This window comes from Oncorhynchus mykiss, chromosome 11, assembly GCF_057628025.1.
Source record: "Oncorhynchus mykiss isolate SJ-2025 chromosome 11, ASM5762802v1, whole genome shotgun sequence".
NCBI classification, from domain to species: Eukaryota; Metazoa; Chordata; class Actinopteri; order Salmoniformes; family Salmonidae; genus Oncorhynchus; species Oncorhynchus mykiss.
This window is the reverse complement of record NC_143032.1, coordinates 87,468,040-87,484,567: the sequence shown is the minus strand read 5'-3', so window position 1 is coordinate 87,484,567 and position 16,528 is coordinate 87,468,040. Positions and strand designations below refer to the sequence as shown.

Here is a 16,528-nt window from a genome sequence, read left to right as displayed (position 1 = left end):
GGCTATATGGTAGTCTATATGGTAGTCTATATGGACTATATGCTAGTCTATAAGGGCTATATGGTAGTCTATATGGGCTATATGCTAGTCTATATGGGCTATATGGTAGTCTATATGGGCTATATGCTAGTCTATATGGGCTATATGCTAGTCTATATGGGCTATATGCTAGTCTATATGGGCTATATGGTAGTCTATATGGGCTATATGCTAGTCTATATGGGCTATATGGTAGTCTATATGGGCTATATGCTAGTCTATATGGGCTATATGGTTGTCTATATGGGCTATATGGTAGTCTATATGGGCTATATGGTAGTCTATATGGGCTCTATGGTAGTCTATATGGGCTATATGGTAATCTATATGGGCTATATGCTAGTCTATATGGGCTATATGGTAGTCTATATGGGCTATATGCTAGTCTATATGGGCTATATGCTAGTCTATATGGGCTATATGCTAGTCTATATGGGCTATATGCTAGTCTATATGGGCTATATGGTAGTCTATATGGGCTATATAGTAGTCTATATGGGCTATATGGTAGTCTATATGGGCTATATGCTAGTCTATATGGGCTATATGCTAGTCTATATGGGCTATATGCTAGTCTATATGGGCTATAAGGTAGTCTATATGGTATCAAGCTACCAGCTAGAACAGCCCATTAAAACCAGCAGGTAAAGAAGATGATATGAAATGTAGCCAATTAAAAAGACCAGCTTTCCAAGCTCTTCTATTAACCCAGGCCAATAACTAACACGTACCACTGCAGTACACACAGTGTGCAAGCTGCTGTTCTGTTGTAACTCAACATAACGGCAGCAGATATTCTGTGGTTCCTTTGCCACCATACTGCAATGATAGTTCATGCTAGGCTTATGTCACATGATTTATACAGTTTATTTGTAATTTCGAAATATCCAACAAATACATAAAGTATATAAAATATGACCAATGATGCAGCTGTAGAACGGGTCTGCCTTGGGAAGGGCTTCTGCATTTACAAACTACATGCAAAATACCAGTTACCACCAGCAGATGGAGACAGTCCCCTGGAAACCTGTAGCATTCTTCACCACCAGACAGACTGAGGACAAGACAACCCCAGGTTGTTTGAATTAAGTTTATTGTTATATGGTAATATGTTCCAGGCACTTTAAACTTCAACCAGATCAAAGTACCTCCTCTCCTTCTCAATGTTTTACTACAACAGGACAATACACTTACCAGCTCCAACACTTTACAGTACATACAAGGAAAAACAATTATATTTGCATTAAAAACTATACCTCGATAAATATATATCTTCATGTAACGTTAAGAAGTAATAGGAAATATTCAAAATATTGTGATTTTTAAATACATACAAATTAAATAGATTTGTATAAAAGTAGAATTTATATCCAATCCATAGAAAATTGAGTTACAATTATCCATTTGAGAAGGTGCGGTGTACAGATACAGGCCCATTAAAGGTGGTAGAGTACACTTACAGGCCCATTAAAGGTGTGATGTACACATACAGGCCCATTAAAGGTGGTAGAGTACACATACAGGCCCATTAAAGGTGGTAGAGTACACATACAGGCCCATTAAAGGTGGTAGAGAACACATACAGGCCCATTAAAGGTGGTAGAGTACACTTACAGGCCCATTAAAGGTGGTAGAGTACACATACAGGCCCATTAAAGGTGGTAGAGTACACATACAGGCCCATTAAAGGTGGTAGAGTACACATACAGGCCCATTAAAGGTGGTAGAGTACACATACAGGCCCATTAAAGATGGTAGAGTACACATACAGGCCCATTAAAGGTGGTAGAGTACACTTACAGGCCCATTAAAGGTGGTAGAGTACACATACAGGCCCATTAAAGGTGGTAGAGTACACATACAGGCCCATTAAAGGTGGTAGAGTACACATACAGGCCCATTAAAGGTGGTAGAGAACACATACAGGCCCATTAAAGGTGGTAGAGAACACATACAGGCCCATTAAAGGTGGTAGAGTACACATACAGGCCCATTAAAGGTGGTAGAGTACACATACAGGCCCATTAAAGGTGGTAGAGAACACATACAGGCCCATTAAAGGTGGTAGAGTACACATACAGGCCCATTAAAGGTGGTAGAGTACACATACAGGCCCATTAAAGGTGGTAGAGTACACATACAGGCCCATTAAAGGTGGTAGAGTACACATACAGGCCCATTAAAGGTGGTAGAGTACACATACAGGCCCATTAAAGGTGGTAGAGTACACATACAGGCCCATTAAAGGTGGTAGAGTACACATACAGGCCCATTAAAGGTGGTAGAGTACACATACAGGCCCATTAAAGGTGGTAGAGTACACATACAGGCCCATTAAAGGTGGTAGAGTACACATACAGGCCCATTAAAGGTGGTAGAGAACACATACAGGCCCATTAAAGGTGGTAGAGTACACATACAGGCCCATTAAAGGTGGCGGGGTGTGTACATACAGGCCCATTAAAGGCGGCAGGCAGGTGAAGAAAACAATATGACAATACAATATGATATAATATGTACAAACATTTAGTCTAAATGAAAGGCTGTATTGTGGGTGACATAGAATCTAATATACCAACTGCCTCCTGGGGTGATGATGATGATGATGATGATAAACAATATGGTGATGATTAATAATAATAACAACATGTCCTTATGCTCTTTAGCCTTCATCACAACTATGAGCTGTATGTTAATCTGCTCAGGAGCATGAATATCAACAGACTATATCTAGTCTTATAGCGTCTGTATACTGCTGGAACCTATAGACCTTTTTAAGAGGAGCGCAAGTGAACCGTAGAACCCCAAAGAACTTCCGGTGAGTTTGTAAAAAAAAAAAAAAAACAGCTGTTCCGTGGCGGCTGTAAACAGCTAGCTAGTTAACTTAGTGTAGTTGTTTTCTCAAGGTCAGAATGAGCATTTTTGACCATAGTAGTCATCTGTGGGATGGTCCTTACATCCTGGGAAAATGTAAGTTTAACGTTATAGCTAGATTTCCCAAAGAAGCATTGCAGCGAGCTGCATTGCCTGCATGGATGGTAACGTTAGCAGCAGCAGCAGGCGGTGGCGGCGCCAGGATGATGTGTAGCACACGGGCAAGCTGTTTATCAAGTTAACCATCTATTCTAGTTCATGTCAGGTAGCTAGCTAGCTACATATAAATAGGATAGACAGCCATCCAATATTCGTTTTTTTAATGACACAAACGGTAGCTTGATATGCTAAAAACAACAAGTTAGCTACCTAGCTAGTAGCTTAGCTAACTAGCTAATTGAACATATTTCCAGTCCCGAAGAGAAAACTATGACAATAGACCATTTAATATCAAACGCTATATCACTTGAGAATAATGAAGCAAAGTCCTGGTCTAACGTCTATGTTTCTAATGAAGTCCTGGTCTAACGTCTATGTTTCTAATGAAGTCCTGGTAACGTCTATGTTTCTAATGAAGTCCTGGTCTAACGTCTATGTTTCTAATGAAGTCCTGGTCTAACGTCTATGTTTCTAATGAAGTCCTGGTCTAACGTCTATGTTTCTAATGAAGTCCTGGTCTAACGTCTATGTTTCTAATGAAGTCCTGGTAACGTCTATGTTTCTAATGAAGTCCTGGTAACGTCTATGTTTCTAATGAAGTCCTGGTAACGTCTATGTTTCTAATGAAGTCCTGGTCTAACGTCTATGTTTCTAATGAAGTCCTGGTCTAACGTCTATGTTTCTAATGAAGTCCTGGTCTAACGTCTATGTTTCTAATGAAGTCCTGGTAACGTCTATGTTTCTAATGAAGTCCTGGTAACGTCTATGTTTCTAATGAAGTCCTGGTAACGTCTATGTTTCTAATGAAGTCCTGGTCTAACGTCTATGTTTCTAATGAAGTCCTGGTAACGTCTATGTTTCTAATGAAGTCCTGGTAACGTCTATGTTTCTAATGAAGTCCTGGTAACGTCTATGTTTCTAATGATGTCCTGGTCTAACTTCTATGTTTCTAATGAAGTCCTGGTCTAACGTCTATGTTTCTAATGAAGCAAAGTCCTGGTCTAAAGTCTATGTTTCTAATGAAGTCCTGGTAACGTCTATGTTTCTAATGATGTCCTGGTCTAACTTCTATGTTTCTAATGAAGTCCTGGTCTAACGTCTATGTTTCTTAATTTCAGATACAGAGACGTGTGAAAGCTTCTAAATCATGTCTGCGGATGAAGGTCCCAATGAAAGTCCCTGAAGAGACTAAAGGCTATATTTCCAATGGGTGATATGCTATTGGTTTACAGTTAGATTTGGTTGTAGGATTACAACAATACTGTTAGAGTAACAATACATAGATATAGAACATGCATGGCCAACCTTGCTGCTAGAGATCTATCTACTGGCTGAGCAGGTTTCTGTTCCAGCTCTTGCTGATTATATCTATTAGACATGATTCATTTAACTAATCAATCATCTCTTGTGTTGGAGTAAGATGGGTGTCTAAACCCACTACCCACATAACGAGGATAACCATGTTGAAAGAGACCAGATTAGACTCATAATGAGGCTGACCATGTTGAAGGAGACCAGATTAGACTCATAACGAGGATAACCATGTTGAAGAAGACCAGATTAGACTCATAACGAGGATAACCATGTTGAAAGAGACCAGATTAGACTCATAATGAGGCTGACCATGTTGAACGAGACCAGATTAGACTCATAACGAGGATAACCATGTTGAAGGAGACCAGATTAGACTCATAACGAGGATAACCATGTTGAAGGAGACCAGATTAGACTCATAACGAGGATAACCATGTTGAATGAGACCAGATTAGACTCATAACGAGGATAACCATGTTGAAGGAGACCAGATTAGACTCATAACGAGGATAACCATGTTGAAGGAGACCAGATTAGACTCATAACGAGGATAACCATGTTGAAGGAGACCAGATTAGACTCATAACGAGGATAACCATGTTGAAGGAGACCAGATTAGACTCATAATGAGGCTGACCATGTTGAAGGAGACCAGATTAGACTCATAACGAGGATAACCATGTTGAAGGAGACCAGATTAGACTCATAACGAGGATAACCATGTTGAAGGAGACCAGATTAGACTCATAACGAGGATAACCATGTTGAAGGAGACCAGATTAGACTCATAACGAGGATAACCATGTTGAAGGAGCCCAGATTAGACTCATAACGAGGATAACCATGTTGAAGGAGACCAGATTAGACTCATAACGAGGCTGACCATGTTGAGGTTGACAGGCTCAGGGGAGACATTATGAAGGTGGGCCTTGAGGTTGACAGGCTCAGAGGAGAGACATTATGAAGGTGGGCCTTGAGGTTGAGGCTCAGAGGAGAGACATTATGAAGGTGGGCCTTGAGGTTGACATGCTCAGAGGAGAGACATTATGAAGGTGGGCTTTGAGGTTGACAGGCTCAGGGGAGAGACATTATGAAGGTGGGCCTTGAGGTTGACATGCTCAGAGGAGAGACATTATGAAGGTGGGCTTTGAGGTTGACAGGCTCAGGGGAGAGACATTATGAAGGTGGGCCTTGAGGTTAACATGCTCAGGGGAGACATTATCACATATCACTATCAAGGTGTGCAGAAAGGAATATTTTAAGGTTAATTTGATTTAATCTAAAAAGACGTTGCTAAATATGTTGCTTGAAATGATTTTGAAATGAGTTCGCTTCATGTTATATACCATCCTGGTGTAATTAATATGCAGTTCAACATTATCACCACAAGGTGTCAGCACTAGCATTTGTATAGTCTAGCTTTACTGTAACCAAACCACTAGCTATGTCTTGTAACGTGCGGTTGATAATATATGAATAGCACAAGCTAGCGGTTCATTTAAACTACACTATATTTCTTAATTGAAACTAAGTGGGCAAAAGACCTGGGTAAAATATAGATGTGTTTTGGAGGAAAAGTCGACGAGCTGAGTGACAGATTAGTGAGGGGGGGAGAGAAAGGTTGATAGTGGGGTCATTTTTAAACTGCTAGCTAACTGCGAGTCCGTCAACATTGGATACTAACTACATTTAGTTTAGTTATATTGTTGGCTGTTGTGAGAGAAATGAATCCAGCTGGCTAACAAGGTCAGCTGATCTTTCTCTACCCTCACATCACGCTAGCTCTGGCTGGCTAATAAGGTCAACTGATCTTTCTCTACCCTCACATCACGCTAGCTCTGGCTGGCTAATAAGGTCAACTGATCTTTCTCTACCCTCACATCACGCTAGCTCTGGCTGGCAAACAAGGTCAACTGATCTTTCTCTACCCTCACATCACGCTAGCTCTGGCTGGCTAACAAGGTCAGCTGATCTTTCTCTACCCTCACATCACGCTAGCTCTGGCTGGCTAATAAGGTCAACTGATCTTTCTCTACCCTCACATCACGCTAGCTCTGGCTGGCAAACAAGGTCAACTGATATTTCTCTACCCTCACATCACGCTAGCTCTGGCTGGCTAATAAGGTCAACTGATCTTTCTCTACCCTCACATCACGCTAGCTCTGGCTGGCAAACAAGGTCAACTGATATTTCTCTACCCTCACATCACGCTAGCTCTGTGCTGGCTAACAAGGTCAACTGATCTTTCTCTACCCTCACATCACGCTAGCTCTGTGCTGGCTAACAAGGTCAACTGATCTTTCTCTACCCTCACATCACGCTAGCTCTGGCTGGCAAACAAGGTCAACTGATATTTCTCTACCCTCACATCACGCTAGCTCTGGCTGGCTAACAAGGTCAACTGATCTTTCTCTACCCTCACATCACGCTAGCTCTGTGCTGGCTAACAAGGTCAACTGATCTTTCTCTACCCTCACATCAAGCTAGCTCTGGCTGGCAAACAAGGTCAACTGATCTTTCTCTTCCCTCACATCATGCTAGCTCTGTGGTTATTTACTGTGCTAGCCTAATGCAACACCACCAGAGCAAACGGATAATAAATTAGATATAAACATTGTCTCATGATTGTGTTTAGTGGATCTGGTAGCAAGTCAATAGGTCAATAAGTTGTTTTTTCAGTTTTTTGGTGGATCAAGAAATGCGAACTTGACATTTTGTGCTAGCTAGCCAACTACCTAGCTAGTTAGCAATTATGGGGTACCGTAGCACCGGGTGTTTACTGGGGAACCTCTTGGTTGCGCGTACAGAACGTGGTATTATTTTGACAGTTGAAAAGGTCTATAGTCTGGATAAGTAAGTATCCTTATCTGAACCTCTCTCTCTCTCTCTCTCTCTTGTGAGGCAGCTCTTGATGTACACATTCACTGCCTGGACAGGACGCTTGTCTATTGCAGCCCATATCTAGAATACAGTATTTGTGTTTCTGGGTTCTTATGAAGTCCAGCTCCTCAAGTAGTATGGCCTCTCTTCTCCTTCTCTCTCTCCTCCTCCTTCACACTCTCTCCTCTCCCACTCCTTCTTTCCCTCCTCCTCTTCCTCCTCTCTCTCTCCCTCCTTCTCTTTCTCCTCTCCCTTTCTCCTCTCTCTCCTTCTCTCCCTCCTCCTCTCCCTCCTCCTCTCCCTCCTCCTCTCTCTCTCTCCCCCCCCTCCTTCTCACTCTCCTCCTCCTCTCTATCCACTCAGAGCAGACAGAATGCTGGTGGTGGTTTAACAAGGGCACTTTGGGATGTTCATGTAGAAGACTGACCAATACCAGCTCATCTTATTACAAGACTGACCAATACCAGCTCATCTTACTACAAGACTGACCAATAACAGCTCATCTTATTACAAGACCGACCAATACCAGCTCATCTTACTACAAGACTGACCAATAACAGCTCATCTTATTACAAGGCTGACCAATACCAGCTCATCTTACTACAAGGCTGACCAATACCAGCTCATCTTACTACAAGGCTGACCAATACCAGCTCATCTTACTACAAGACTGACCAATACCAGTTCATCTTACTACAAGACTGACCAATATGTTTCATCTTTCATCATGGTCAATAAACCCAAGGAACCTTTCTGTTGGTACCGCATGGTCTTTAAACCCAGGGATCCTTTCTGGTTGGACCACATGGTCAATAAACCCAGGGAACCCTTCTGGTTGGACCACATGGTCAATAAACCCAGGAACCTTTCTGGTTGGACCACATGGTCAATAAACCCAGGAACCTTTCTGGTTGGACCACATGGTCAATAAACCCAGGGAACCTTTCTGGTTGGACCACATGGTCAATAAACCCAGGAACCTTTCTGGTTGGACCACATGGTCTTTAAACCCAGGGAACCTTTCTGGTTGGACCACATGGTCAATAAACCCAGGAACCTTTCTGGTTGGACCACATGGTCAATAAACCCAGGGAACCTTTCTGGTTGGACCACATGGTCAATAAACCCAGGAACCATTCTGGTTGGACCACATGGTCAATAAACCCAGGGAACCTTTCTGGTTGGACCACATGGTCAATAAACCCAGGAACCTTTCTGGTTGGACCACATGGTCTTTAAACCCAGGGAACCTTTCTGGTTGTACAGCATGGTCAATAAACCCATGGAACCTTTCTGGTTGAACTGCATTGTCAATAATCCCACATGGTCCAATCAGGTTGTCAGGGGGTGGGGCCAAAGTCTGTCTCTGGGGGTTGAAATCCTCAGCGGTTGGTTGGTTGGTGTCATGAGACTTGACCAATGGGCGGTGGCGCTAGTCAAACATGCCCCTCCTGGTGGGACTGGGGGACATCTTCCTGCTCAGACGAGGGGTTCCCTGGAGACACACACAAACCATGCGCCCACACACACACACACACACACACACAAACCATGCGCACACACACAACATGTGCACACAAACGAACACAACACACACACCATGCACACACACACAAACCATGCGCACACACACAACATGCGCACACAAACGAACACAACACACACACACACAAACCATGCGCACACACACAACATGCGCACACAAACGAACACAACACACACACGTAGATAACATTAGAACTACAGCGGGAGAATAGTTGCTCTGCTCAAAACAAAAACATGTTTGTCAAGAAGTGATTTCAGGGCAAGCAGCTCTGGTACAGGGAACAGAGGTAAGAGTTAGAGGTCAGGGAACAGAGGTAAGAGTTAGAGGTCAGGGAAGAGAGGTAAGGGTTAGCGGTCAGGGAACAGAGGTAAGAGTTAGAGGTCAGGGAACAGAGGTAAGAGTTAGAGGTCAGGGAACAGAGGTAAGAGTTAGAGGTCAGGGAAGAGAGGTAAGGGTTAGAGGTAAGGGTTAGAGGTCTTGGGAACAGAGGTAAGGGTTAGAGGTCAGGGAACAGAGTTAAGGGTTAAGGGTTAGAGGTCAGAGAACAGAGTTAAGGGTTAGAGGTCAGGGAACAGAGGTAAGGGTTAGAGGTCATGGAAGAGAGGTTGGGGTTAGAGGTCAGGGAAGAGAGGTAAGGGTTAGAGGTCAGGGAACAGAGTTAAGGGTTAGAGGTCAGGGAACAGAGTTAAGGGTTAGAGGTCAGGGAACAGAGGTAAGGGTTAGAGGTCAGGGAAGAGAGGTAGGGGTTAGAGGTCAGGGAAGAGAGGTAAGGGTTAGAGGTCAGGGAAGAGAGGTAAGGGTTAGAGGTAAGGGTTAGAGGTCTTGGGAACAGAGGTAAGGGTTAGAGGTCAGGGAACAGAGTTAAGGGTTAAGGGTTAGAGGTCAGGGAACAGAGGTAGGGAGGGTTAGAGGAGGGAGGGAGGGTTAGAGGTCAGGGAAGAGAGGTAGGGGTTAGAGGTCAGGGAAGAGAGGTAAGGGTTAGAGGTCAGGGAAGAGGTAAGGGTTAGAGGTCAGGGAACCGAGGTAAGGGTTAGAGGTCAGGGAACCAAGGTAAGGGTTAAGGGTTAGAGGTCAGAGAACAGAGGTAAGGGTTAGAGGTCAGGGAACAGAGGTAAGGGTTAGAGGTCAGGGAACAGAGGTAAGGGTTAAGGGTTAGAGGTCAGAGAACAGAGGTAAGGGTTAGAGGTCAGGGAACAGAGGTAAGGGTTAGAGGTCAGAGAACAGAGGTAAGGGTTAGATGTCAGAGAACAGAGGTAAGGGTTAGAGATCAGGGAACAGCGGTAGAGAGTACTGACCGGTGACTGCGCCTTAGAGAAGTTTACGTGGGCATACAACAACACTGCTATGTCCTTGTGACCCGCTTCCAGAGCGATAGACAGGGCATTGCTCTCATCCTAGAGAGAGAGAGAGGAAGGAGGGAGAAGTAGAAAAAGGTAGAGAGGGAGAGAGAGAGCACAAGAGAGAGAGAGAGAAAGGGGGATACCTAGTCAGTTGTGCAACTGAATGCCTTCAACTGAAAGGAACAGACAGACAGACAGACAGACAGACAGACAGACAGACAGACACTCACACTGTCGCTGAGAGTGGCGTCGCAGCCCGGCTGGGCCAGCAGTAGTTTGACTATCTCAGCGTGGCCATGTTCGCTGGCACACATCAGGGCTGTAGAACCCTCATCATCCTGGATATTGACCTCTGCCCCCTGGGCCAGCAGCGCCCGAACCATGTCCATCCTGCCATGACTGACCGCCAGCATCAGCCCTGTCTGGCCAGCCTGAGGGAGGGAGGGAGAGGGTTAGCATCATGTCCATCCTGCTAACATCAGCACCTGTCTGGCCAGCCTGAGGGAGGGAGGGAGAGGGTTAGCATCATGTCCATCCTGCTAACATCAGCCCTGTCTGGTCAGCCTGAGGGAGGGAGGGAGAGGGTTAGCATCATGTCCATCCTGCTAACATCAGCCCTGTCTGGTCAGCCTGAGGGAGGGAGGGAGAGGGTGTTGTAATAACATATTAAAACATGTAATGACGCATTCACGGACTGTTGTTAAACACACTGATAACCCATGAATATACACTGCTCCAAACCCTTTGGGATGGGCTACAAAGACAAAGAACTCTGTCAAGAACCAATGGGATACTGACAACAGGCTGGAGAGGACTGTCTATCACCTACGAACAACCAACCAGGAGCCAGGACTACTAGAATCTACCTACGTCATTTCAATGTATAAATGTACTGCCCAAATATGTGTTACGCCCTCTTTTTCCGAAACCTCCCTAAGAGTGGACGATAGGAGCCGTGCTGCACGTTTGCCAGATATTACTATGCTCGATTAAAGTGCCTCAAATATACCGTATCCGCCTTGTCCAGAGTCTCATCTTGGTCTTGTTTCTCCTATAACTAATCATTGACAAGGGTTAGCATCATATCCATTCTGTTAGCATCAGCCCTGTCTGGTCAGCCTGAGGGAGGGAGGGAGAGGGTTAGCATCATGTCCATCCTGTTAGCATCAGCCCTGTCTGGTCAGCCTGAGGGAGGGAGAGGGTTAGCATCATGTCCATCCTGTTAGCATCAGCCCTGTCTGGTCAGCCTGAGGGAGGGAGGGAGGGAGAGGGTTAGCATCATGTCCATCCTGTTAGCATCAGCCCTGTCTGGTCAGCCTGAGGGAGGGAGGGAGAGGGTTAGCATCATGTCCATCCTGTTAGCATCAGCCCTGTCTGGTCAGCCTGAGGGAGGGAGGGAGAGGGTTAGCATCATGTTCATCCTGTTAGCATCAGCCCTGTCTGGTCAGCCTGAGGGAGGGAGGGAGAGGGTTAGCATCATGTCCATCCTGTGAGCATCAGCTTTGTCTGGTCAGCCTGAGGGAGGGAGGGAGAGGGTTACATCTTCACAAATGATTTTAGACAGGTCTAAAGGAACATGATATGAAGAAAATGTAGTCTATTTCAGAAGAACAGAACAGCATGGCTGTGGGCTACACTAGTTCATTTAGCAGACAAGATGTGCTTAGGAGTATGTGGAATTATTGAATAGTATTATTGTATAGTATTATTTTATAGTATTAGTGTATAGTATTATTTTATAGTATTATTTTATAGTATTATTTATAGGACACAATTAAACAAAGCTGAATATAACAGAAAGGATATTTTCTCCAAATTATTTGAGGGAGTGTGAACATGTGGCTATTCTGTATTGAGCTGTTAACAAAGAAACAGGTACTCCAATATGCTTCATTTAGAGTTATTCATGTAACTTTAGTTGTTCTACAAACGTTGGGCTGTATGTTTTGATTTGTAATACATTGTAAGGCTGCATGATGAGACTAATGGTGATCTGATAAAAGTCACTTGGAAGGCATGAGCAGGCTGTACACACTACATAAGTCTCTCATTCACAATTTGACAAGCACTTGATTATGCCTCACATTTCACTGTTGCTTCCCCCTTGTGGCCATAATGCCCCTTAAAATCCATGCCTTTGTTGTGCCCTTCTCCCTGATTGCTTCGAAACACTCAATGAGTGAGCTCTCCATCACATGATTGGGTCTTTCTCACAGGCTACAAGTGAAGACAGACACCCTTAGGGACGCAAATGCACGCGTTCTTATCCAATTCCGAGGTCCATTTTGAAGATATTGGAAGAATTGTCCACATTTACTTTTCGTCAGCCAACAAGAAGAGCAGGCCTAACAAACAGCAAAATCACAAGTTTATGTCAATCTACTATCCCCCATAGTACAACAGTTGACTTATTCTATTCTGTGAGAGAAATAATTATTTCAAACATAGTCTGGGACAGTTGTGGGATGTGATAGATCCCTAATTAATACAACCACTAGGATCAAAAAAACTTTTTTAGACAATGTGGCTGACGCAACAGATCAGAACGTTTAGCTTAAAATGGTGATAAACTATTAGGATATTTTCAAATTCAGATCAGATTGTATTAGTCACACCGAATACTTACTTACCCCTAACCAACAATGCAGTTAAAAAAAATATGAATAAGAAATAAAAGTAATAAGTAATTAAAGAGCAGCAGTAAAATAACAATAGTGAGGCTATATACAGGGGGTACCGGTACAGAGTCAATGTGGAGGCTATATACAGGGGGTACCGGTACAGAGTCAATGTGGAGGCTATATACAGGGGGTACCGGTCCCTCCTGCCCCTGACCCCATACCTGGCTGGCCCCATACCTGGCTGGACCCTGACCCCATACCTGGCTGGACCCGGACCCCATACCTGGCTGGACCCGGACCCCATACCTGGCTGGCCCCTGACCCCATACCTGGCTGACCCCATACCTGGCTGACCCCTGACCCCATACCTGGCTGACCCCTGACCCCATACCTGGCTGACCCCTGACCCCATACCTGGCTGGCCCCATACCTGGCTGACCCCTGACCCCATACCTGGCTGGCCCCTGACCCCATACCTGGCTGGCCCCTGACCCCATACCTGGCTGGCCCCTGACCCCATACCTGGCTGGCCCCTGACCCCAGACCTGGCTGACCCCTGACCTGGCTGACCCCTGACCCCATACCTGGCTGACCCCTGACCCCATACCTGGCTGGCCTTAGCGTTGACGTCTCCCTTGCTGAAGAGGTACTCTACGATGGCCATGTCTTTAGGAGCCTCCACAGCCGCCAGCACAGACAGCATGATGGGAGTATAGCCAGCCTTATTCTGCTGGTTCACGTTACACACATCTGGAATAAACAACAACAACGTTACAGTCTGGAAGTAAACAACAACAGTCTGGATGTAAACAACAACATTAAAGTTGAAGTAAAAAACAACAGTCTGGATGTAAACAACAACATTAAAGTTGAAGTAAACAACATTTTGTTTAAATGTTTATTTATTTAACACTAACTAGTGTTGTAACACTAGACAGACAGGAGGACAGAGAGACTGTATGATGTAACACTAGACAGACAGGAGAACAGAGAGACTGTATGTTTCCCTCACTTGCGTTGAGCAGCGTCTTGACGATGTGGAAGTTGGAGTGTGACACGCTGTAGTGGAGCGCTGTGTTTCCGTTACCGTCCGCCATGTTGACAATGTGACGCAGCATGGCCGGGGAGATGTCACGGAACGCTGTCAAATAGTCCTCCACTATGCCGGGCACCACCGTCTTCTGACTGGACACCCAGAACCACTCGCTCTGAACTGTGTTCACACAGGCTCTCTAGAGGACGGCGACAGAGAGATCAGACACTGTGAACCACTAGAACAGTGCTGCTGTGATGTGAATAGGAGTTGCTTTACAGTGAGTCAAATCTCATAAATAAATGTTAGTGATGGTTCATTTCTTCATTGTTCTTGTGAGCTACGGCAAACATAAAATCAGGACAATCGTCAGAGCAGACGGCATCCTCTGCCAGAAATCTGCCGGGCCGACAGCCCAGTAGAGAAAAGAGGAGGAAACCTGAGTAAAATGGACTTGCAGCGGAGTTAGTTCCTGACTCTACTGTGCTGAGAGAGACAAGAGTTGTTTGGACAGACAATAGTGAGTGGGACAATACAAGGAGAGAGAGAGAGAGCTAACCAAGGAGGGCCTACAACAGCACCTAGATCTTCTGCACAGATTCTGTCAGACCTGGGCCCTGACAGTTAATCTCAGTAAGACAAAAATAATGTTGTTCCAAAAAAGGTCCAGTTTCCAGGACCACAAATACAAATTCCATCTAGACACCTTTGTCCTAGAGCACACAAAAAACTATACATACCTCGGCCTGAACATCAGCACCACAGGTAACTTCCACAAGGCTGTAAACGATCTGAGAGACAATGCAAAAAGGGCCTTCTATGCCATCAAAAGGAACATAAATTTGACATCCCTATTAGGATCTGATTAAAAATAGTTGAATCAGTTATAGAACCCATTGCCCTTTATGGTTGTGAGGTCTGGGGTCCGCTCACCAACCAATAATTCACAAAATAGGATAAACACCAAATTGAGATATCCTCTGTGTACAACATAAAACACCAAATAATGCATGCAGAGCAGAATTAGGGCGATACCCACTAATTATTAAAATCCAGAAAAGAGACGTTAAAATCTCTACAACCACCTAAAAAGGAAGCAATTCCCAAACCTTCCATAACAAAGCCATCACCTACAGAGAGATGAACCTGGAGAAGAGTCCCTTAAGCAAGCTGGTCCTGGGGCTCTGTGGGGTGTGTTTGTGTTTATGAACAGAGACCCAGGACCAGCTTGCTTAAGGGACTCTTCTCCAGGACAGCAACACTATTAGACCCAACCAAATCATGAGAAAACTAAAAGATAATTAGTTGACACATTGGAAATAATTAACAAAAAACTGCAAACTAGAATGCGATTTGGCTCTAAACAGAGAGTACAAAGTGACAGAATACCTGACCACTGTGACTGACCCAAAATTAAGGAAAGCTTTGACTATGTACAGACTCAGTGAGCATAGCCTTGCTATTGAGAAAGGCCGCCGTAGGCAGACATGGCTCTCAAGAGAAGACAGGCTATGTGCTCACTGCCCACAAAATGAGGTGGAAACTGAGCTGCACTTCCTAACCTCTTGTCAAATGTATGACCATATTAGAGACACATATTTTCCCTCAGACTTCAAAGACCCACAAAGAATTAAAAAACAAACCCAATTTTGATAAACTCCCATATCTACAGGGTGAGATACCACAGTGTGCCATCACAGCAGCAAGATGTGTGACCTGTTGCAGCAAGAAATGGTCAACCAGTGAAGAACAAACACCATTGTACATGTATTTATTTTCCTTTCTTTTCCCTTTTGTACTTTAACTATTTGCAAATATGCCATTTGTAATGTCTTTAGTCTTTTGGAACTTATGTGAGTGTAATATTTACTGTTCATTTGTCTTGTACATTTCACTTTTGTTTATTATCTACTTCACTTGCTTTGGCAATGTAAACATAGGTTTCCCATGACAATAAAGCCCATTGAATTGAGAAAGAGAAAAAAATAGGTAGAATTGTTCAGAAGCAGAGTTAATAACTGTTGCTCACCACATCTTTACTGGTTAAGGCCTTGCCATCATTCAGGTGGTTCTTCAACACGTTACAGGCAGCCAACATCTTCTCACTCAACTCAAACCTGGAGAGACAGAGAGACAGGACTCTGAATTTAATTCAGACAAATGGACAATTTCTTTATTTTCCAAATCTAGGGGTGAAAGTAGATGTGGTTTCTTACTGGTATAGGACGTACTATGTTATTAATCACCCTAGTCACAGAATTAGATATAGAACCTCTATTAATGTAGTATGATCTCAATGGGTCTAATCACAGAATTATATATAGAATCCCTATTAATGTAGTATGATCTCAGTGGGTCTAATCATAGAATTACATATAGAATCCTTATTAATGTAGTATGATCTCAGTGGGTCTAATCATAGAATTACATATAGAACCCCTATTAATGTAGTATGATCTCAGTGGGTCTAATCATATAATTACATATAGAACCCCTATTAATGTAGTACGATCTCAGTGGGTCTAATCATAGAATTACATATAGAACCTCTATTAATGTAGTATGATCTCAGTGGGTCTAATCATATAATTACATATAGAACCCCTATTAATGTAGTATGATCTCAGTGGGTCTAATCATATAATTACATATAGAACCCCTATTAATGTAGTACGATCTCAGTGGGTCTAATCATAGAATTACATATAGAACCCCTATTAAT

General features: G+C 43.8%; 1 protein-coding gene across 4 annotated transcripts in view; it reads right to left on the bottom strand.

Annotated features, from left to right (window-relative positions):
• Positions 1–1,115: 1,115 nt before the first annotated feature.
• The window catches only part of kank1a (KN motif and ankyrin repeat domains 1a), a 175,300-nt gene continuing 159,887 nt past the window's right edge, over positions 1,116–16,528 (bottom strand). For all 4 annotated transcript variants that reach the window (XM_036936602.2, XM_090191293.1, XM_090191291.1 and 1 more), the window contains 6 exons: positions 15,836–15,923; positions 13,786–14,005; positions 13,381–13,523; positions 10,383–10,583; positions 10,108–10,206; positions 1,116–8,761 (listed from right to left, as the gene is read on the bottom strand). In XM_036936602.2, the coding sequence (XP_036792497.2) occupies positions 8,699–8,761; positions 10,108–10,206; positions 10,383–10,583; positions 13,381–13,523; positions 13,786–14,005; positions 15,836–15,923 (814 nt within the window). In that variant the 3' untranslated portion in view covers positions 1,116–8,698. The remainder of the gene's footprint in view (positions 8,762–10,107; positions 10,207–10,382; positions 10,584–13,380; positions 13,524–13,785; positions 14,006–15,835; positions 15,924–16,528) is intronic.